The sequence below is a fragment of the Porites lutea genome, chromosome 1 (assembly GCF_958299795.1).
Source record: "Porites lutea chromosome 1, jaPorLute2.1, whole genome shotgun sequence".
Lineage (NCBI taxonomy): Eukaryota > Metazoa > Cnidaria > Anthozoa > Scleractinia > Poritidae > Porites > Porites lutea.
This window is the reverse complement of record NC_133201.1, coordinates 39083438-39107437: the sequence shown is the minus strand read 5'-3', so window position 1 is coordinate 39107437 and position 24000 is coordinate 39083438. Positions and strand designations below refer to the sequence as shown.

Sequence of the window (24000 nt, the reverse complement as noted above, 5' to 3'; positions counted from 1 at the left end):
CAATTAAATAAGCGTTGTGGCGCTTAGTCGACCATTTACGGTAAATGAAGGACAACATACATCCCAGTCCCACCTCAATCCCCAAACCATATAAAAGCTATCCTGGGATGCAAGAAATTTAGCCTGCAGCTTGCATAGTAACTTCTTAGAGATAAAATGGGGGCAAGAAAGGATGGGGTATACAAGGAGGACACGACCTTGCTTCCTTCTCCCCCCACGTCTCCATCGCTCATGCAGCTGAGTTCTCTCTCGCACCCATGCCGTTCCAAGCGAAAATTGCATTTATAAATGAATTTAGAAAGCTTATCTGGAACAATTTTTTTTTCAATTTAAAATTTTGTTTATGTAGGCTTAAACTACTTTTCGACCCAATACCCTTTCCAAAGATCAGCTCTGCCACAACCCCACACTCTCCCTCATTAACTTTTGAACATGGAAATATGTAGCCATTATATAAGGCCCTTGGAAGAAACAGGTGCCAAAAAAAACAGAGGCGTACAAAAAAAGGGAGACATCGTCCAATTCTTTGTTGCACCCATTTTACTCACAAGCACATGCTACACATGGGCTAGTATGGTGGACAACTTTCTGACACACCAAATGTTTGTGTTAGCCCCTCAAAAAAAAAACTGAATTAACAATGGCCCTGATGTTATATTGTTGTGAGCCCTGGGTCACTGCTGTAAGTAGCTGTAAACAGGCATGACCAAAAACTTCAAAGATTACTTAATCTCAGTTTTAATTAGCCTGCGTAGCAGGCGCTTGGAAGTAGTGGTCACAAGAAAAAACGTGCGCGCAAGAAGGAGAAACTCGTGTCTCCCTCTCGCGCGCCCGTTCTCTGTTTTGCCCACTACTTCCAAGCGCCTGCTATGCAGGCTAAGTTTTAATCCTTCTCACTTGGGTATAAAACATCTTTACTATAATAATATTTGGTGACTTTTCTTCTTGAAATGTGAGTTCAGTCCCTGCTACTATTTTGACTGCAGTTGTCCTTAATTCCTTCTCATAGCTCTATAGATAACAGCTTGTAACTTCTTGGTAGCCTTTGGATTTCTTGTCATAAGTCTTGAGCTCTGGGAGAGTTCTGGGAAGCTTTCCTCTACTGGTACAAGTCTCACGTACCAATATGGGCTGTAGATCTATCAACCATTAAAATCTTGTATGGTATTAGCGGTAACAACCACCTCAATAAGTAAACTAATCAGCTCTTACTACTTGCAAAATATTGTATACCATAAAAGTTAGAAAATAAAAGCCCCGGGGTTTATATTTTTCAGAGGCCCTTTTTGAGGGGCTTATTTTTGAAGGGGGCTTATATACAAAATCGGCTAGGCTTATACTATCTGCATCTTAAAATCGATTGGGTTAGCTTATAGTTGAATGGAAATTTTTTTTTTTATGTCAGTAATTTGCAGAAAGCTTTTACTGGAACTCGCCTTACGGACCTAGACCTTTCTAAAACGCAACCACGCAAGTACTTTGTCAACGTGGACCAAGGAAATCAAAACCTGCAAGAGTGAAGAGGAACTACGTAAACAGCAATAAACTGTGACACTTTCTGGCTGCAATCATTTGGCACACGTTCTTTGGCAAATACAAAAATTTATGTTTTTGTGCTGTTTTTGCTTTGTTTTATTTTGTATTTGAGAGCAATTTCCAAGAACAAGCCCCCAGGGGCTTATATTTGGAAAGGGCGATTTAACGGAGGGTTTTTGTGGTGTTACGAGTTTGAGGGGCTTAGATTTTGGAGGGGCTTATACATGGAGGGGCTTCTTTCCAGAATTTTATGGTATACTGCTGCAGTATCACAGAAGAGCCTTTGTTATTAAGTGTTTATCTAACTATAGTGGTAAACAAAGCCCAGATAGAAAAACATATAGCAAGAAGTATTAATTCACCTGATTATTATTATAATAAATGGATAAGCCTTTAATTGAGAAGAAGTTTAATTGTTTTCTAATCTAGCAATATTAATTCAACTAGTAAGGTTATACTCAACATTAGACTTGCATTTTAATATACTTTTGTGGCAAGACTGTAATACAATGTACTGTTGTAAACTTTCGTAATTTCTTTTTCTTTCTTTATTGTTATTATTTTTTTTAGTTTATCTAAAGGTAAATTTTGTTGTGTAAGTGTTGTTAGAGGTTGAAATAAACAACTATATTTAAAAACCAAAACAATAAAACAAAATAAAATAAGTCTTGAGCTGTTTAAATATCACAAATAAGAGGCCCCATGTAAGAAAAACCAAGAGGGTCTTGGATTCTGGATTCCATTCTGTGGTCCCCGGATTCCAGAACTTTACCCTAGTCTTTGTCAGTGGAACTATTAGATTCTGCGTGTTAATCATTAGTGGAATTCCAGATTCCTTGAGCTGTATTCCGGATTCCAAAGACCAGGATTCTGAATTCCGTAAGCAAAATTTTCCCAGATTCCAGATTCCATAGGCAAAAATTTCCCAGCTTCCAGGATCCAGATTCCCTCTCATGGGCAAAATCCATAGAAGCCAAGCATCATTTCTAAAACTGTCCTACTTTGTGGCATCAAAGAAAACCACTGATTCACTTCCAATCACTGAAGCATTATGCACCACACCAGCTGGAACCTCAATCATATCACCAGGCTGGAGGATGACTTCTCTTCCCTTCATAGCAAACCGAAACTGGCCAGCTATTATTGAATCCTTTTTAGAGACATTATGAGTGTGATCAGGAAAGTCTGTACCAGGAGGAAAAGTGTATTTTATGCAGGAGTAGCCTTGTGATTTTAACTTTCTCCTCATGCTGGCTTCATTTAGAGGTCCATCTGTTTCGGTGGTCCATTTTTCAACTTGTAATTCTGACATCATACTGAAAAGCACAAATAGAGATGATGGCTAGCATTAAAACATCATGGTCTACCCACGGCCATAGCCAGAGTTTTGGTACAGATACCGAGGCAGAGAGTCTGGGGGAATTGTGAGCTACAGCCCTCTGCTGCTATTGTTAGAGTACATTTCCTTGGGAGTAGAAGTCATAATTAATCCTCAGTAGTGAGAGGGGGGTGCCGATATAAAAAATAATGGATGCCAATTTAGGAGTCGTACTTGCATTCGATGTTCTCGAGGTCCTTAATGTGGACTCCCTCTTGCTGCACTGCACGAATTTGTCATGCCGTTGGTCACGCGATAAACCAATTTCCTCAAATTGAAGATATGTAAAGCAACAAAAATAGTAGAAGCTAATAGAAAGGCTAAAATCATGCTCAAAGCACGTTCAATTCATACTTTCTGAAACAAACCTTGCATCAAAAACGCCGGCAAAAACGTCGCCTGTACATTGTGTACCGTGTGTATCGGGGGAGCTTGGAAACAAAACGGTCACCTGTACAGGCTCGGATACCAAGTCATGGAACAAAATACAAACTCAAACACTTGTGATTTTGCGAAATTTGTTTTTGATTGTGAAATGATCAGAAAGAAATAATTTTACAAGAAATGGAAGGTTCCCACAGTTCAAGCTCGAATGAAGGTAAGTTTTTGTTTTAACGTTTCATTCACACCCTGCATACTGCTGCAGTCTTATGCAGGGGTTTCAATAACATTAGTTATAAGCGGCCACTGAGGGTTTAATAGGCGGCTGTGACCACTAAAGGGGCCGTAAGTTTTTTTTAAAAAAATCCTGCTTTGTGGTCAATAAAAATACGCATCAACAACACGCTTTTTGATGCCCAAAACGCTGGAAATCGCATTTCCGAGCTTCTAGATTTCAAATTTTTCTGGGGCATGCTCCCCCAGAAAAATTTGAAATCTAGAAGCTCGGAAATGCGATTTCCAGCGTTTTGGGCATCAAAAAGCGTGTTGTTGATGCGTATTTTTATTGACCACAAAGCAGGATTTTTTTTAAAAAAACTATTAAATTTTTGATACAAAAAGGTACATTTTGAATACCTTTCTAGGCAGATAGCAGATATCTCTTAGTGAGACTTGATATCCTCTTAGGCAGTAATTTCTTTGAAGTCCTTTCTTAAAACAAGTACAACTTTTCTGCTACTCATTCAAATGTACCAACATGCATGCAACAAACTGATTTTTAACTCTTCAGAATAAAATAAAATGATATAAACTTTACAACAAAATTCTTTCTACTAATATTCTTACACAACCAAACCTCATTTTCAAATTTTCATTCAAAATTTCAGTGGTCGTCGTTGTTGTTGTATTTGTTATTTTTAAATCACTTTTTATTTTCATTAATGAAATCCAAACAGACGGCGGTAAGAGGTCCTACAGGCGGCGGTAGACCGCCGGTAACCGGCTTTTATTGAAACCCCTGTCTTATGTAAACTTTTATTTGACAGCTGTGACTATTTATTGTTTTCTAATTTAAGTTTCAACACATATTGTCTGAAATATTGCGTTCGATTGCGTCCACGAAACTTCATGATGTTCTATAAATAAAAGGGTAATGCAAATAAAAGATAATTAACTAAAGACATTGAGTTTAATATTCAAACATACTGTTACATTGTTAGTAGAACTAGAAATGCTTTTGTTGTCTCTGCGTGCATTGCATGATACACTGATGATATTAAAGAGCTTATCAATTCTGTTTGGTATAAAATTCCTTAGCTTGAGAAAACAGCCGACATTTGGCGACGTTACCACTGGTTTCCCCGCCAAATGACGTCTGAGAAACGAGCACAGAAATTCCATACTGATGATGTGTCACTACCCTGATCTGGGTAGTGCTTCTGATTGGTTGAATCAAATTTCCCATGCGGTTTGATCAATTAGAAGCACTACCCAGATCTGGGTAGTGATGCGTCATCGGTATGGAATTTCTGCGCTCGTTTCTCAGACATCATTTTGTGGATTATGCAGTGGTAATATCGCTAAATGTTAGCTGTTTTCTCAGGCTAAAAGTTCCTTAATCTAAATAAAAAGATGGCCAGCTGTCAAATGTGGATTTTAGTTTTTGTATAAAAGACTTGAAAATTTTGGTGTTATAATGATTATATGAGTGACAAAGTGTGGTACAGCAAGTGTTCTTTTCTATAATTTGGTCATCTTCAATTGAATGAAATCAGTCTTTCTTCTTTGAATCTATGTTTGAACTCAAAAGGAAGTGACACTGCAGGCCTTACAAGAAGGTGTCGTGACTGTAAAAAATCATACAAGTCCTGCGATTGCAAGGTTCGTGATTGCTAACTTCATAATCCAAGGTTTAATAGTTAAAAAAGGTAAATGCTTTGTTTTATCATAAAAAGGCTCCAAGCTGCTCAAGCTAGTTTACAGGTACTTCACCCTGATAATGTGAAACAACACTCAAATGGATAGGACTGATATGCTGCTGGCTATTTTTATACAAGGGTGGCTCATTTGCAGAGGGTATTTTGATAGTTAGCACACACTTACGTGACTGTTTTGACATGATTGTGTTTTGAAAAAGATGACCATTGCACTGTATTACAAAAACAAGAGTGAGTGTGCTGATGCATGAACTGTTCATCAAGAAGAAGGAAAGTTAACTATAGTGTAAGTTAAACTGTACCCATGAATTGCTTGCACTTGTAGAACTCAGGATAAATTGTTACTTTTTATTTGGCAGAATTGTTCCAAGTGTGGAACAATATTTCAGAAGTATTGGGGAACTAACTTGATCAAAGGGCGGTAAGCATCTTATAATGTTTACTCATAATGTTTTATATATTATTGTAAATAAAAAAAGTTAACACTGGAGCTACCCTTGTTACATGTAGTGTTTATCATAATGCATGCATGGATTCCATTTTCATTATGTACAGTGTACACATAGTACTCTGAAATCTGGAGGCATAATGACCTTATTGTCGGTGCTCTGGAGTCCAGATCAAAAAATCTGGGTTCAAGCCCTCGCTAGCTAGGATCCTTGACCTTGCTTAATTCATAATTTCTTGGGCAAGACACTTTACTCTCAATGCGACTGGCACTCCATCCAGGTGTATGAACCAGTACCAGCAAATGTAACATTATGGACTAAAGCAAACCTTTTGACAGGAAGGATTAGAAATATTCTTAGTTGCTTTGTCATGCTATAGAAACAAGATTAGTAAAGGACAGGTAATTTCTTAATACTTATACTCCCTTAATTCTAATTTCTAATTAATGTTCATTTAATCATATTTTTATGTTAATTTGCATGATATAAATTATGATAATTATTCTCCCCCTTGTTTTTCTCCCTCTTATTAAAGAGTAAGGTGCTTAAACACCTCTTTAGATTTAGAATTTAAGTAGAACAATGCACCACTTTCTTACCTCTTGTCATGATAATAATTCCACATTCTTTTGTTTGTTAGTTCTCATTGTCGTACATGTTCCACTGCAGTGTGTGTTACCTGTCATGTTGTTGTTAACAAAGCTGTAAAGGTAGGTCACTGTTAAAAATGTATTTTGTCAAATAATAAGTAAATAGTTAAATCCCGCTATTACATCCATTTGAAAATCATGTTATGTTTTATAAAAATAATGAATGAGTTTTATCAGTAATGTAGAGTGGAATGTAAGAAAGGGAGTTAATTTTTCTTCTTTTGGCAAATGATCTTTGTAGCTGTTGGCCATTACTCCATTAAACTTAACAGACTCAATGACGAAACATCTGGTGTTGACATACAATGTTAAGAGACAAAAGTTCAATGTCTTTGTACTGAACATAATATTGATCGCTGTAATGTCTTAAGGCAAGGCAACTGCATCACTATGGTTCCAGTTTTAAGTGCACTCACCGGAAATGAGGCATACTGACTATTATAGAATTTCTATTGCAATTTGTCTGTTTCACAAAAATTTAGTTTGCCAATATGTGTGTCAAAAAATTTTCCTACCCACATTTTAAAGGGCCATTGAAAAAGTGGTCAACTGACTGAGCATTGATCTACTGTCAGTAGTCCTTTATCATTCTGCTAGGTATGTACAAGATGTCTCTTAAAACAAAAAGAAGATGAAATGAACACGCAGAAGGCTCTGTCAGCCATAGAAGAGGCTAGAACAGGAAGAGGTGTGTTAAATTTACCCAATCAGAGATATTTAACAATTATTCCTCGAGCGCAAATGGGCTCTGAGTCAATAGCCCATGACGCCTAAGGCCGAATGGGTTACTGACTTAGAGGCCATGAGGACGAGAGGAATAATTTACTAAAATCCAACTAGTTAGTCAAAAATAACGAGAATAAAAAATTTTTAGGTAGTTTAAGCTTGACTTTAATCCTTTTTTGCCGCCAAAAAGCCCGTGCTTTACGCTACTAGTGGGCTATAACATATAGCCTAGTAGTAGCTCAACCAATCAGAATGCAGCATTATTGATAATAGACCACTAGTTGGATTTTACTAGTATATGATATTGTTGATTACTCTAAAAATTCAAGCAGTCTGACAAATAGCTAAGTGAAATAAATATAAAATTAATAAATACCAGAGTATAAAGATGCCACCAGGTCCTTGTTTTCCTAATTCTAGCACTGAGAGACTTTTTGATGGTGATAATGATGATGATGATAGTGATGATGATGACATAAATTTGTATCAACAGGAAAATTACGTTGGATGGCAAACTTGTTTTCTGAAGTGTTACACTGTCTCCTTGCATTTGCCAAACTGGTAACCGTCCATCAGAAAGCAGTTCGGAGAAAGAGGAAACTGAGAGTCAAACTAGGATGAAACCACAGTAAATTGCATTTTAAACTACATCATAACAGTACATGGAAATGAAAAGGTCTTTATTAAAATGACATTTTCTTTTATCTTTAGCAAATTCAACATCATCTGCAACATCTGATGCATTTGTTGTGGTGTCAAGTTTGTCTAGTTTAAATCCTGAACAAAGGAAAAGGGCTTTGTTCGAAGCTGCTAAAACAGGTAATAATATGCTTATCATTTATCTAATATCAAAACACTGCCGAAAACTAACCAAGTAAAAAACTAGTAAGTCATACATGTGTACTTCAACAGTAAAGCCCCTTGTACATGTACTTAAAATCTTTCTCACAGTGCTGATCAGTTGTACAATAATCTGTGATCCAGGGCGCTTCTGTGTGTTTTCTAGTGCCTACAGATGTATTTTTGCAATTTTTTTATAATGGTAACTTTTTAACAGGATGTATTAATTTGTGACTAATTTATGACTCAATATTTTCTCAACTGAGTGATGACTCCTAATGCATGTAGTACCACTGTAAATACACATTTTTAATCATTTAGAAAATAATTAGTTAGTCAGAGTATATTAATTTTGCTTTATTTAATATCAGTAAAAATGAGTTGCTGTATTTCCAGGAGACCATTATTCCATGGTTACTTTACTGAATCATGAGAATGTTGACATCAATATTAGAGGTAATAATTTAATTTTCAATATGAACAAACCCAGTTTGAATTATTTCTTCCATACTGGTAAATAAAGATTCACAGGCAAAGTAATTTTTTTTCCCATAAGAATGTTTGACCCTACATTTGAATGAAATCGCAGTGAATATTATTTTGTTATTTCTTTTTGTAGATGAGGACAAGAACACTCCTCTCTTTTTTGCTGCAGAAGGTGGCCATCTCCCTTGTGTGGCTCTCTTAATGGTAACTAATTTTGTTCTCAATTATTTGTCCCTAGTAATTTAACAACCTTGAGAAATTTTGTAAACTTTCCATTAGAAGTTTGGCCCAGTGTCTTGATTGTTACAGTCCTTATTCTACAGTGTGTTCATGAGGCAAAGGAGATCAGAGAATTCTCTGTTTACTATGCAGAATTTTCTGGCTAACATTAATTTTGATAGCCTATATGACTATTTTTTATTCAGATGCAGAGTGTCTTTCACAATACTCTCCTGTAACATTACACCTTTCTCCTGCTACTAAATTCTTAATGAAAACCCTGATTCTATATATAATAGTTAATCAATTTGTATTGTATTTGTTTGAAAATTAAAGGGAGATTAGCAGATTAGCAGACACCTTGTAGGGCCTTGTTGCATGCACCTCTTCATTATTGTAAAGCTGTGATAGAGTCCCATGATTGGAAGCTTTTTGAACCCAAACTTAAAATCTTGCAAGTGAATATTTTTGGTGCTTTCTTCCAACTTGAATTAAGCACATTTTGCTACAAAGTCTGGCATTTTTCGGTCCTGGTCTGTGTTATACATGTAAGTTAAATCCAAACTACAGGATTCTTTGACTAGGCTAATATCCATACAGAATTATATAAATTTGATATAATAGTGATGGTGATGATGATGATAATAATTTAATTAAAGAGGATTTAACCCTGGAATGTCATTCTGACTCTCGAAATACACACGTCATAATGTTTCTCTGCACACAACAGTTTTCAGGGTTAACCCATGTATATCAGCCCAGTAAACTAGCTCCGTAAATTATATCCCTTCTTATTTATTTATTTTATTTAAAATTCAACAGGAACGAAATGCAGATGTGACAGCAGTGAACAATGTACGTTTATGGAATGTTTCATACTAGAAATGAATAAATGAATATCAAGACTTAACTACTTATTTTAATATATTTTCTTTTGTAATCCAATCTAGAAATCTTGGACCCCTCTTCATGCCCTTGCATGGTAAGTTTACATGACCATGGTAAAAAACATGTTATACAAATTTTTATGAAATCCTATTAAATCAAGGTAATTAAAGCATATAATTAGTAGTGATTAATTATGTGGTACAAAGAGATTGGCTTGTGGTGTGTATTATTAAGCAGACTGTTCAGTCTAGAAATTGGTAAAAGTGGGTCATACGTCCCACGTCGCATTTTAAATTGGATCAATTTCAAAAATGGTCTGGGTCAAACTATGATATTGAAACTTTGAACAACTAACATGAGCTTCACCATCTTAATTATCCAGTTCATCTTCATGCTTTTTAGGTTCAACTGTCATTCTCTTTTGCGTAAATAAATGAACTTAGCTTTTGTTGTTGTTTCATAATGGATAAAGAAAAAGCAGAAATTAAAGAAACGAAGCGTGTGTTGATCGGCAAAGCAACAACTATGCAGAGCATGGAAATGTACACTCCAGTCTCTTTCTGTACCGCATGGAAGGCCTGACACAAAAACTACTCATAAACACATAGTCTGAAATCACAGTCATTTTGTGCACTTATTTCAGGCTAGTAATCACACCTTTTTTATTTTTTAATATTGACTGCTGCTTTGGAAGTACTTGTATAATAGGTAACCTTTTTTGCATCAGTATGCCTCCATGATAATTTCATTTTGTGTCAGAATAGAATATTGAATATTCCACATCAATGAGGCAAAAATGCTGTCTAGATTCTAATTTTTGATTAAGCAGCCATGTATTACTGATATTATGTGATTGATCTGTAGGAAAGGATCAAGTGAAAGTCATGTGGAGTGTGGTGAACTTCTCATACAGGTACTTACTGATAAAACTGGGAAAGATAAGATTTTCTGGAAAGTGAGAATATAATATTGTTCTGGAAAGTAATAATAATACAGTTAGAAAGCCTTAAATAAATTCAAAAAGGTTAACTAAAAGTTGCCTTAAAACAGATCCAAATTTTGTGGTGTCACTTAAAATGCATTTTTACAGCTTTAAAAGCACTGTAGATAGCCTAAAAGATGTTTTCAAAGCACCTAGAAGAAATCTGCGTTTGGTTGCCCCTGTTTTCTCACTTTGATGTTTTTTCCTAGACACAGTTAATTCACCATACATTATAATACTACGGTACAATGTACAGGGAAGAACTTTACTTGCTGAAATGGTATCCACTTGTTACAAATCATGTTATACCGTATGAAGGTTTGCTACTTTGTGTTTCTGGAGACAGTGGATGAATGTGATCATTAATATGAGCAATTTACAAAGGAATTATTCCCTAACGGTTGTCTCATGATTTAAAATTAACCAAGATGCAAATAAACTTGTAAATATTGTGCCCAAAAGAAATGCACCTCATAATAGATATGACTGATGATACGGACTTGTCCCCAGTAGTCTTCGCTCGTAATACACGGCGGGAGCAGGGGATGATGATGGGAAGGGTGAAGAGAGAAAGATGGTCGTCTGTCTGCCTCACTTTCCTCCTTCCCATCACACCCCACACGCCACTAGAGAGAGAGAGTGAGTTATGACTGGAGACGAGTCAGGTGATGATATTGTATTGGACGACCGTTGGTGGTTAAATGGATCTCGGAATGTGTATTTGGCATCCCCACAGATTTCTCAGGGACAAGTGACATTATCACCAATTTGCCAAAGGCATAGTCAGCTTCACAGCCGTTCTTTCTGTCTTCACGCAATGCTCTTCCCCACAAACGGCTGTTGAGAACTGAACCACATTCCTTTAGAGAAGTCACCGTACCGTAAACTTGGCGCGAACACCTTCCAGAAAATGGAAGCTGAAATGCTGCATGCACTCCATAAAACTTTTATAGTTCATACTACTTAGTAGTATACTGATAAATCCTTTTTTGACGGGATGGGGCAAACTGATTCATTTTGACCTAACCAAGTATGTGCGCTAATGATTTGCTTCCCGTCCCCTCCCCTCCCACTTTACTTTCCCTGTTAAGATGGGTGTTCCAGTGTTTGCCTTGACTGACACATTAGAGACAGCAGCAGACCTTGCATCCCGTTCCGGTGGCAAACAGGAGCTGGTTCAACTATTGAGAGCTGTGGAAGGTAAAACAAACCCAGCATAATACTTGTTATGCAAGATTTCTCTGTGTAAGCTTTTTGATTAAGTTGATAACATTACAGATCCTTTTTACAAATAGGCTTTGACTTCCAAAAACTCTTACTTTTAAAACGAGGTTACGTTGCTAAGACTTCAGGGACTGTTACTAGGGACATGAAAAAAATTGTCCAATAGCGAACAGACCGGCGCGTCCCCAGTAACGATCCCGGCCAGGAACAGTTGCGGGACGTATAGAGCCATTTTCGTATGACCTTGAAATAAAAACGCGCGAACAAAACAGTGTCAGAAACAACAAACGAGCAGAAATAGAGTGATTTGATTAGTTTGTCGAACGAATACAAACGCTCGTGGGTTTTGGTTAGTTAAGCGAACTTTCTTTGGCGGGAAAACGAAGAGTCCATGTTTTGATCTTTTCATCCATTGCCTTATAAAACAAATAACGAACACACCGAAACCGTTTTTCAAGGTCACTCGAAAATCGCTATGTCGGCTCCGGTTCCATTTTCTTTTTGAAAGTGGCGAATAACTTTATACACTTGAGGATGTCTGGGACGTTCTGATCCCATTGTACATGCATTCAAACTACTTACTAGGCTGTGACTTACAAGTGCCATAAAATCTTTTTAAGTTTTAATTCTGTACAAAAAATAATGTTGCAGTTGATGTTGCAGTACAGAACTTACAAGAGAGGCTACAAACCCCAACAGGTAATCTAACTGAACTTCCATCTTATTTACAAATTTAATGGAATGGAAAGATTTTTTAAGCTTTTTTTCTGGTTAACTGGGATATGAGGATTATGCTGTAGTTATCAATCACTTGTATAATGTATGTTTTCTGTTGCAGGGTTCTCAACCAAAGACCCAATGTTAAAGCTGTATGTGGCAACGATTGTGAGACACATTAATGAAAACGTACCACCAAACAGCCCGAAATGGATGGCAAAAGGTTTGTCTTAAGAAGGATAAAGTATTCATTTTGTCACGTGCATAGCCCAGCACGGAAAAGTCTGAGCCCTGCTACGCGCGGATAGAACATCTTACATACAACTGCAAAAGAAAATGGCATACTTATCAGGCTCGAAACTCTAACGGGTGCGTGTGAACAGTAATCATGCGCTAAACAGAGGTGAGCGTGGAAAGCAGCACACAGGGCAACCAAGGTACAATCTTGTTCTCACGGCCTCTCCGGAAGCGTAGTCCCTAGGTATGAGGTCGCCAAAATTGATAAATCTACCCACTTACGATGGTGTTTTAAATTAAGCATGCTAAAATAAACAGTATTGTGCAAAATGTTTATAAAAATGTGACTTGGCATTTATCCCTGTTGTATTTGTTGTGAAGTTTATGATTTTTCATACAGTTTTTGTTATTATAAAACTTAGATAATCCGCAAGAAAGACATAAATTGTTGAAGACACCAGAACTTTTAAGAAGAGAAGACAAAACTAAGTCCCTTAACTGGGTGAGTTAAATATTCCTTGTACATTTTTAACCTACACGAAAGTACCAAGACACATAAAATAACACTGAAGTGGGAAACTTTTTTCCGATTAAGGCGAAACACTGTAGCAACTCAAAACAAGCATGACTATAGCTTCTTTGTCATTCTCCTGGAGTGTTTAATTTGAGTCTTAACATTTCAAGTATGCCCACAAACACAAATTAAATTATGGTCACATATTTTGTTGTCTTTGTTTTCAGAGTCTTCGAAAGCATAACTCGTGTGAGGAGCTTCGGTCCGAAACTCCAGGTGAGAAGCTTAGAGCTGTGGCACTATATGGTAAACTTCTTACTAGTAATGGCACTAAACTTTCTTAAGCCGGACATTATTCCAACAGCTCTTCTTCTTAGAGATACTTGGCTTTCTGTACAAAGAAGAAAATCATATTACTTGTAAATGACAAAATCGCAGCATGTGACAAACAAATGTGTCTCCCAAGAGTGACAAACAAACGGAGAGAAACTTTGAAAAACTGTTAAGATAAAACGTTTCAAAAAATCCATACAAATGCAGTCCTCAAACAATGGAATCCAAGACTGTGTTGGATTTTAGATTCTACGCCGTGGATGCCGGATTCTTTCTCAGTAAATTTCTGATTGCAGATTCCAACTGTTAGTGGGGTTCCGGATTCCTCGAGCTTTATTCCACATTTCAAAGCCTAAATTCCTAAAATTCCCGGATTCCGGATTCCACAAGCAAGCATATTTTCGGATAATTCCGGAATCCGTATTCTCTTAGATGGGGTGTTTCGATGTTGCCCATCCTTGCCTTCTTTTATATTTGCTGTGATATTCAAACCTTCCTTCAATGCTTAAGTGGTTATTCTCCTCGCTCAGTTAGGGGCCAATCTCTACTTTAGTGACACAGCTTTAAGCCAGATGCTATCCAAACAAAGTTTGGCTGACCGCTTCAGAGAGGTGTCTGCCTTATCGACAGTTAAAATTGCGGATAGTCAAGTAAAAGTTTATCAGGCACTGTATAGAAGGGGGCGCTCATTAGCCATCTACTTTCTCCTCTGTCACTATTATCAAAGTAATTCTCTCCGTAGCGTTCGCCGGTAATCACCAGCCCCTTGGGAAGGCGGGTATTTATATAAATTTGAGCTCAATGATATTGAAAGACATCAGTTTATCTGGTACTGGTTTTCCATCCCTTTTATTGTAGTTAATCGTTTCTTTGGTTCAAGTAGCGGCACTCCATCATCTAACATTCCTACAGCTGATGTGGAACCTATCATCAGACCGGATTTGTTACCGTGTGTGGTGGCAAACCCTTCAAAACTCGAGGTACTTGATCCTTTTAATTCACTGATCTGCGTAATCAAGACACAACCACATTTACAGCAACTTAACCCCGGAAAGTCTCAGAAAGTCTTCAAAGAAGGCTTGGCGTAACAAGACTGCGCGGTCTAAACTATTTTAACAGCATTCCTATAAGAAACATTTGGGACGAGAAAAGTGAATTTGTATTTTGATATACAGCCCATATTTTCTGAAGCTTCCCTGACGAATTGACGCGAACCATTTAATTTCCAACTGGAATTTCCGGTTTCCCATATAAATGGTACCCAAGATCTTTATATTTTCCACCGTATTATTCAGGAAAAGCTGATGAAGTGTCAAGCTGAGAAAGAGGACCTTGAACAGCGTTGCAAAAGACTCATGCAGTCTATCGCTAGTGCAGCAGAGGTAAGTTAAAGCGGCAAAAATTATTTTGCTGGTTTAACGCCGTTTTGATAGTAGTATCAGTTGTTCTCAGTGATAGTATTCAGTTCCAATTCCAAGGGAGACTGTTCGCAGTCTTTTGAGGTCAAGTATTGTTTTAGCGTTGTTGGGCATAGATCTACCAAATCGAGATGTAACGAATGGAAAACAAGCCTAACCAATGGAGGGCACAGACCTACCAAATGAAAATAGTAAAGAACATGGCACAGATCTACCAAATGAAAAAAGTAACAAACAGGGCACAGACCTACCAAATAAAAATAGTAACGATTAACGAACGGAACACAAAGCTACCAAATGAAAATAGAAACGAAAGTGGCACAGACCTACCAAATGAAGACGGTACCGTACTGAACCTGCCTAATCTAACAACTAGCGCTAGGGGTGGTTACGGCCAGAGATCTTTACTCCCGTATCGATTCTTTTATTTCCACATGTACTAGTCCTATCAGTGAAGTGTTTTAAGAAGGGGTGGCGGCTACGGTTTTTCGTCCTTATATTAAAAACAAAAAGAAAAGACGGTCTTCTCAGGTATTAGGGAGCTTTAGTATCCACGACGGCAACGGCAGCGAAAACGTCAGTTTGAAAATGAATTCCCGTTTTTTAATCTTTGTCGCGTTTATTCCAATTTGCTGAAAATGGCAAGTGTAGGCGAATTTCCCTGGAGTTGATTTCTTGAGAACCGCACTCAAGTTTAGAGAGAGAAAAAGAGATTCGTCGTCGTTTGTTTACGTTCTCCATAAAACTTGCAATTAGGCATTTTCACGTCGTAGTCGTGCAAGGACGTTAAAGAAATGTACAAAAAAGCGTGGTGCACGTGCAAAGTTGTTGTTTTGCGTAATAAACCTATTACTTTTTTGACGTCCTGGTTGCCATCGCCGTCGTCGTTGCTAAAGCTCCCTTTTTAGTCAAGACCCTGAGTGGTGGTCCGGTCGACCGCGCCGAAGACTGGCACCCAAGCAATTGATCTGACCAGTCAGCGGTTTTCGTTTAAACGCGGGTAGATACCTCATATATGATTCCTATAGTGTACATATATGAAGTACCTACCTAAACGCGTTATAAGACATTCTGATAGAACTGTTGGCCCTAGGAAAGTATTCACTTTCATTCTCCCCCTTGTTTTCACTTTCTTTATTTATAGACGCATGACAGAGAGGTTATGAGATTGCAGCAGGAGATAGATATTGCAAGAGAACAGAAAGATATCGCCATTAAACGGGTAACTTACTGACAGATTTTCATTGCTACAGACTCCATTTCACTGTCTATCATCGTACAATACTTTACATGTACCTGAAAATCTTTTTTTTTTTCATTTCATATCTATGGTGGCCGAGAACTGCCAATCGAAAAATCCGCATATTGAAGGAATTATTTATTATTTTTTATTATTTTTTAGTGTCATCTGTAATCATTTTCCACTTTCTTTCTAATTTTTATTTTAATTCAAAAGAAAAGTGAAAGTAAATTCCAGTGAGATCAAAATAAAACGAAATGAAACCAAAGTAAAATGAAATGAAATCAAAATTAAAATCAAATAAAATTTTCGACCCAGCGGAGGGCTGACACTACTAGCATGCATTGCGTACATCACGTTGATTTTGTTGTGTTTACGACCCTTTCTCTCGAGGAAGCTCGAAGATGGCGGATAATAGGTTTTCATCGTGGAAGGAGGATCACCTTCTTAAAGAAGTGATGCAGATGTACGTTAAACAAAGTCTTAAACTCATATTCCTTCAATATGCGGATTTTTCGATTGGCAGTTCTCGACCACCATACATATCTCAGTGACAGTTTTTTCCAGTACGCTCGGTGTGCTGAATAAGCAGAAAATGACGTATTTGCTCTCTGCTCCATAGCTAGCGTGAGAAAGGCCAGGCACTTGATTCCTGCATGTGTAGATTGATTTCTCTGAAGAGGTGCCTCACGTCCTTAAAGCGCTTTTTCCTTCAAATGTGGGAAGGGCGAGAAAAGCGCCCTGGGACCGAGGCTGGTTTCACGGTTTCTAGAATATCAAAATTATCTAGCGGAGTTGTAGGTACAGTGTACAATACATTTATCAAATAAAGTTCAGCGCATGTCGAGTACAAACTATGGTCCGCGCGCTTCAAGGCTAAAGTCTCCCTTCAACAACAGGGCAGAAAGAAGAGGTCAGCAAAAAGATTTGTATAACAAACGTGACCGGGTTATTACTTGAGGGTTTTGTCGTGATCATTCACTTAACTTTACGGTGTTCTGTGCTTTTCCAACAAGATCTGTTTAAAGGAAGATGAAGTTTGGCCGGGCAGAAAATCTTTTTGAACATAGTTGTAACAAAAGGTTTTACCGTGTTCTTTCTTCTGCTGTCGTATTGTTCACTAATATCACAGGCGTTCCAAGCTCACGTTACGAGTGTGTTATGTAAATTAACTTTCTCTCAAGAGAGTCAGTGTCGCGTTACAAGTAACCGTTGAGACTTTTTATGAGAAATAAAATACTGCGAACGCTAAATATCATTATTTTTACTTTTTTTCTATAAAGAAAATAAAGGAGACTTACCTTTGATGTATTCCAGTGCTTTTTGGCGTGAATTCATCGATTTAGTCGGTTTTTTTGACTCTTTTGTGAGAAAGTTAATTTACAGAACACATTCGTAACGTGAGATTGGAACGCCTGTGCTGATATTAAAAAAATTCTTATTTGTGGTTTGATGCAGTGTGAAGCTACATTTGTTAACAAAATGGCCAAAATTCGTCAGGAAACGGAAGCAGCTATTCACGAGGTTAGTTTTCAGGCTAGATTTCAGGTCTTTCATTACGTCTGTATTCAGTTTTTTGTCTGTTACTGATACACTGTGCAGCAAATGGTCTCTTTTTCCAGGCAAACACACGGCTTGAGCAAGCTGAGAGGGACCGAGCCGAGGTACTACATTTACAAAACACTTTCAGATTATCGTGGGTACCAGATGAGGTGAGAATAGACCTATGGACTTTACTGAGATATTGGGGCTTATAGAGGACAAATACAATAAACTGTTTACTTAAGGTGTTTCAATACAGTTTTTCGAAAACCATACCGATATTTTTCCATCACCCAAAAAGTGATTTTATCCTGGTCCGATCGCTATAAAATGTTCACCACTGACTGACTTTGGATTGAAGTTTGTCAAAATGTGGCATTAAGTAAAATCGATATCACTATGAAACAATAAACAATTAAAAAAACTTTCAAATCGATAAAAGCCGAAAATTGCGCGATCTAGACCTGCTACTGAAAATCCGACACCAGGAACTGGTTTTTGCCCTTCCTTGTCACTTAAGACACAAAAAGAATCTTACTACTTTGAAATCCTTAGTTAAGACTATTTTTTATTTAATTCAGCCTATTTCTGTAACGCGCATTGATCATATACATGCATATGCGAATTTGTGCGTTATAAGTAATAAAATTATTATTATTATTATTATTATTATTAGCAAATGACCTCCCTGAGAAGTAGAAAATTATGTTTGTTTGAATTCAAATAAAACGTAAATATATTTCAAACCTTATATTTTCATATTGTGCCGATACATCAAAGTTCCCATATCTTTTTAATCCCCGTATTGTTGACTTGATTGCTATCACACGCCTGTTGATTGGTTAGTCTTAACCACTTTTTAATGTAGGTAATGTATTTTTTTTTCGCAGCTTGTTAACTACTGTTCAAACAGTAAATGTCGAGCGCCCTTCACTCAAGTAAGTTTTGTGTCTTGTTTTATTGTTAACGTTGTTCCCAGGGCCTCTTTCTTTAGGAAATAGGAGGGGGCCCTGGAAAGGAGGTTGCCTTTACTCCATGATTTCAAACGGTTTGGTAACATTTTGATAGACATTATACCCAATTTGTGCCGGAGAAGCTCATATTCTACGATATTTACCTTATGTCAACTCAATTGATAAACCAAATTTTCAACCGAAAACTGACACCCGAAGTCCACAGAACAAATTTCGTTTCCAAACATAGGTGAATGTAGGCACAATCAGTGTTATTCTAGGGACATCAAACCTCTCAGGATTTGAAAATTAGAAAACGTGTGTTTGTTCTTTTGATTGGTTTGGGTTCTATTCGCTGAACACTGATGCATTTGGTGTTTGTTGTAGACTAGAAGACGCCATCATTGTCGATGCTGCGGCCGCGTTTTCTGTCACAACTGCACAGATCAGTCAGCTCCGTAAGTTCAACATGTTTTACTGTAGTATCAGTTGCAGGTGTCACAGTTTTTTGTCTCGTGGCCAGCTGATCACTAGAGAGGATATCCTCTCTTGCTGTTTAACAGAAACTGACAGAGGCAATCTTAAAAGATAAGAAATTTTAAGCCGTTGAAGTTTCATCGTGAGCTCTAAGTTTTTAAACTTCCCAGTTTATAGGATAAGCAGCCTCCGCTGGCCGGACCACAAATTCTGCGGCGGTCTTTCGTAATTGAGTCACTGAGGGGAATCACACAAAACTGAAGAAGAGACATACATTCCTTTCCAAGTGGGAAAACCTGTGTTACACTACAGGCTAACCAGTTCGTTTCCAGTGAAGAGAGTAAGAGAGGGGCTCATCTCTTTACATCGTCTTTTAATAGACAAATTAACAACGAGGACATGTCTTCTTTTTCAGGATTCCAGCGTTTGGCTACAATCAGAATGTCAGAGTTTGTAATCCTTGCTTTGCTTTGCTTGATGAAATGTTTTGTGAAGAACCAATTGCTTGCACAGACCCCACGTGACTTAAGAACGTTGCTTTGATTGGATGGAAAGTTACATGTGGAGCTGTTCGCCTTGTGGCACCTGCTCTGTAGACGGAGGGCTGTGTGTTTTAATGTTTGTAAAATATCGCTATATCCCCCGTCTTAACTTTTCGTACTCTCGGCTCATTAAAGAAATTTGATCGCTTTGTTAAATCAAGATCAATTTCTCTCCTCCGCAAGAGGACACCAGGCGTTGATCTACAATAAATACTGACCAATTCCCTACTCTAAGGCAGGTCTTGCGGTATGCTCCCCGGGAAGTTTTTTGGATTTAAACTCCTCAGAATCTCCTCTCTAGGGTTTATGAGTCATTTAGACAGGATATTTTCTGACTTTCCAAACCATTTTCCAGATTTCAGTGGGAAAGTTAAAGGTTTTTGCTAATATTTATTGTGAAAAATCTGACCGATTTCCGTAAAACGGTGGAAACCGGTGTGGATCCGCGCCTGGACACTGTATTACAGGCTAGAGACAGAGGGAAAGGAATTTCAGTGGCGCGGACACCCTGCTGGAGCCTGTATGGTGGACAGATAGAGAGAGAGTCAGAGTCAGCTGATTAACCACGTTAAATTAAGTTGACTCAGTAAAGGTTGCGGACCCTGCAAAGCAGTGAAAGAGATGACGTTATCTGTAGTTGCTACTACTCGTTTAGTAAAATTTAACATAAAACGAGGAACGGTAAATTACGGATTCGGAGTAACATAAAAATTATTTAAATAATATATTATTCACCCGTGGAAAATGGTTTTCTTGTGTTTATCCGAAGCCATATTAATGTACACTGAATAAATGACAGGTAATAAACACTCCAGAGTGAAAAAATTATTCAGAGGTTTTTAAATTCTGTAAGGGAAAGTTCATTTAATATGACAAAGGGGGGGGGGGGGGGGGGGAATGAAGATATTGAAACTCGAAGCTTGAAATTTTAGCAGCCCCCCTCGCTAGCGGTTCAATTTTTTAGGAGCCCCCTCCTTGGTACTCGAAAAAATTTCAGAGCCCCCCCCCCCCTCCTCCTTCAATTCCTTAGACTGTATTAAATATATTTACCGTTATTGTCTTCAATGGTTTATACTATGACAAACTTGAGATACAGTTGTGATACAATTTTCTAAAGCATTTTTGGGATGAACAAGAGTGTAATAATTACTGAGACTACATTTGTTATATCTGTAAACCACGTGATATAGCTGAGTTGCACAGGTCATTAAATTGTTGAGTTGAAAACCATCCGATCTGTATGATGATGTCATGTGTTGGTTTTGAAGTATACAAATTTTCGGAGCCCCCCCCCCCCCCCCTCCTAGCGCAACAATTTTTTTAGAGCCCCCCCTTCGGGTGTCTAAAAATTTTCGGAGCCCCCCTTCAATATCTTCATCCCCCCCCCCCTTGTCATATTAAATGAACTTTCCCTAAGTTCGCTAGCTGTTTAACTTCCCATAGGTACTTGTATTGTTTGAGGTTCCCCAGCTGGCTTTTCTAGATCCAGAATTTGGATTTTTTCAAAGCAATAATTTAGGATTTTGACCAGAAGGATACCAAGATTCCAAATTAACGATTCTAAGATGTGGGTTTTGGAAATGCTATATTAAGGAGCCATTATATGGAAAGAAAAATGACCTTGTTGCACTTATGTCCAGAAATGCACATAACTCGAACCTCGTGAACTTCACATTACACACAAATATTTGTAATTTCGATCAACATGACTTTATATTTGACAGAATTGCTTGCTTCTAGCTGTTGGTATTACGGGACTGAGGGGAAATTTTGATCGTGAAGACCCCTATTTGGCCCCCCTGGCCTGATTCAGGCGTTCAGATAGTGGGGACAGGACCCTCTTGAATATCGTCTCCACTGCCCACTACCTTCCCAGAAGGGGTAAAAAAAAACAACCGTGAACACGGCCAGTTGGAAACATGTTTTCCAACTGGCCCCGTGAAGATGACCTAAATCAAGAGAGGATAGACGGGTGGCGAAAATACTATAAGAAAACCGTAAAGACAAGTGACACAGTCAAATAAATCGCTATCCAACTGCGTTGTCCACTGGACAGTGACAGGTGGTGAATCGGCTCCTGACAGTGATTTTCCCGGTGGATAGCAATCCACCTTTTGAGCAACTGGGTTCCCCGACAGATACGGCCCCGCCATAGACCGCGCGCGTCTAGTCAGCGCCAAACGATGAACCGAGGTGAAACGAAAAAAACGACGTGGGAGGGGCCGAGAGAAAAAAGCCTCTCGGCACCTCCTCAACCGTTTTCTTGTTTAACCTCGGTCCAGCTGTTCGCGCAGCTGCATTATTCCTGCATCTTTTTACAAAACACGAGCGAAAAACACACCAAAAAAACGCCTGCCGGCGACCTAATAACCTGTTAAGTTTCTCATTCAGTTCTCATTATTTTTAGTTTCATTTCGTTTCAACAGTTACTTTCATTTCTAGTGTTTCATTTACGTCATTGCTTTGTTTCTAAGACTCCCCCTAGATAGCTCTTATTTCAGTCGATTGCATGTTTTCGAATAAGAAGCATCAAATAATACAGTAGAAGAATAAGTTTTTGTCTCGTTTAGTTTCGTTTCGTGATTTGGAAGTTTACTGTGTGGGTCAGATATGTAAGTAATCGTTTTCGTTTCCTTTCGTAGACATCTCTGTTGATTTAGTCTTTAGGTTATTGAGTTAGTACTTTATTTGTCCCCTCGTGGGCATACATGGGTACATTTTCGTAACAATTTCGCATATTTGGTTATTTACTATAGTATGGATATTTCAGTTACCTTTTTCTACTAATTTTATCTTCATCAAAAGTCAATATATAAAGCATTTTATTTAGGTTAACAGATGTTTTTGTTAAGTGTTTTCCATGCAACAATAAGATTCTTCATGTGCAGGATTCCGCCCCCAAAATACACAAGCTTGTACTTTGTCATTAAGCCTTTCGTACACAATTATGTTTTATCGTCTTTTGTTTCGATCGCTACTCGGTTTTGTTTCCCCTATAAGCTAGTTCATTTAGTTGTATTTGTTTTTTAGTTTACGAGAATCATTGACCGTTGGTAAGAAACAAAGTCAAGTCTGATTACATCATTTCATCGCCTGCAAGTCTTTGTACCCCTTAGTTTAAATATCCCCGATCAGCCAGCGAAAAGCCAGCGACACGTTTGGATCCGATGCTTTTGCCCACCTTGCCACGGTCGTACAAAGACGAGTAAAGTCTGGGTACAAACTAACATATTTTCTTTCAAGGAAGTGAATTTGATCTCCCGTGATCATCTCGTGATCGGAAATACCTTCAGCTCAGTGAACGCCTTGATTGCCATTTCGATCTGCGAGGAGGAAACCAGCTTTCTCAAACTTCTCTCTTTGGTTGCTGATTACAATAGTTCATTTTTTATTCCGAGAAGAAATTCCAAGTGAATCGAAATACCAACACATCGCGTGACTTTGTCGCCTGGAACACCTGGAAGCTGACGAGCTGAGCTTGCTGTCGCGGCTGTTGAACAAAAAGTAAGAAATCTTGACATGTTGTCTCGTTGGATAATATGTTAGATATACTAAGATGACTCCGGTGATTTATTTTGCCCTGCAAACACTAAACAACAAGGAATTTTACTATGCAAATTTGATATTTCAAAAAAGAGCATACGACTGAGCATACGACTGAGCATATTTCCTCGTTCCAGCTCGTGCAATTTGATTAATCAGCATCTTTTTTATCTTCGAGTGAACGCCTCTCTCACAATTCTTTCTTTGATCTGTGCTTACTATCATTATTTTGTGACCGAAAAGACGGGCAGGGGAATCGAAATAACAACACGTGGCGTGACTTATTCATCTCGAACTGTTTACTTTCCCGAGCTGAGCTTGCGATCGACAGCGTATATTTAGCTATGGGACGTGTCATCAAGCCGACAAAAATGTAAGATGCTTAAGATATCTTTACGGTATTCTTATTGGGAAGTGTGTCGAATGTATCATTATTACAGCTGTAACTCACTGTGGCCCACAAACAAGAAACAACCAGGAATTTTACAACCACGCAGGACGTGTTCATTGGTTAGGTTGAAGTCTGTCGGAAAGTCCACTCGTTGCTGGCGAGCCTTTTCGATCCAGGGGCCCGTTTCTCGAAAGTCTCGATAACTTTAAAACTTTTCGGTCCTTAAAAGCTGTTTTATGTTTGCCGTGTTTCCGCTCAAGTAAAGTTTCAACAATTTTGAAAATGATACAATGAAATTATCAGATAACGAAGCAAACCCCCCAGTTTGTGAGCTGCATGAGGTGACTGTTAGTGTAGCTATCTTCTTTTTGTTATTTCTTCAATTCTCTGTCCATCA

The 24000-nt window shown here is 38.0% G+C and overlaps 3 protein-coding genes across 7 annotated transcripts in view; 2 read left to right on the top strand and 1 right to left on the bottom strand.

The window, feature by feature from the left end:
- The window catches only part of LOC140929483 (T-complex protein 1 subunit theta-like), a 145475-nt gene that overhangs the window by 16628 nt on the left and 104847 nt on the right, over positions 1-24000 (bottom strand). The gene's annotated exons all lie outside the window — the stretch shown is intronic.
- Positions 3404-20488, top strand: LOC140950033 (uncharacterized). Of its 2 annotated transcripts, XM_073399194.1 has the most exons (24): positions 3404-3512; positions 5106-5176; positions 5592-5653; positions 6322-6391; positions 6929-7019; positions 7769-7876; positions 8294-8353; positions 8517-8587; positions 9425-9457; positions 9553-9584; positions 10355-10403; positions 11564-11672; positions 12348-12395; positions 12535-12636; positions 13073-13152; positions 13392-13440; positions 14356-14477; positions 14793-14879; positions 16060-16137; positions 17614-17679; positions 17778-17867; positions 18588-18635; positions 19038-19108; positions 19543-20488. In XM_073399194.1, exons 1-24 carry the CDS (start codon positions 3479-3481, stop codon positions 19649-19651), a joined length of 1740 nt encoding a protein of 579 aa, XP_073255295.1. In that variant the 5' UTR covers positions 3404-3478; the 3' UTR covers positions 19652-20488. The 2 variants fall into 2 exon arrangements, with proteins under 2 accessions (XP_073255295.1, XP_073255303.1); XM_073399202.1 differs by lacking the exon at positions 3404-3512 and having other exon boundaries at positions 5154-5176; positions 6351-6391; positions 19543-20487.
- LOC140950121 (uncharacterized) overlaps positions 23069-24000 on the top strand; it is a 29418-nt gene continuing 28486 nt past the window's right edge. For 3 of the 4 annotated variants that reach the window (XM_073399321.1, XM_073399313.1, XM_073399300.1), the window contains exon 1: positions 23069-23173. The gene's annotated coding sequence lies outside the window, so the exon portion shown is untranslated. The remainder of the gene's footprint in view (positions 23174-24000) is intronic. The other variant, XM_073399308.1, reaches the window with a different exon arrangement.

Bases quoted from the DNA above. Each gene is read 5' to 3' on its own strand.
- LOC140950033 (XM_073399194.1), top strand. From the start codon at position 3,479: ATGGAAGGTTCCCACAGTTCAAGCTCGAATGAAG. The intron at 11,673-12,347 runs GTAAAACAAACC...ATAATGTTGCAG, and splicing joins ACTATTGAGAGCTGTGGAAG to TTGATGTTGCAGTACAGAAC. The intron at 14,478-14,792 runs GTACTTGATCCT...CGTATTATTCAG, and splicing joins CAAACCCTTCAAAACTCGAG to GAAAAGCTGATGAAGTGTCA.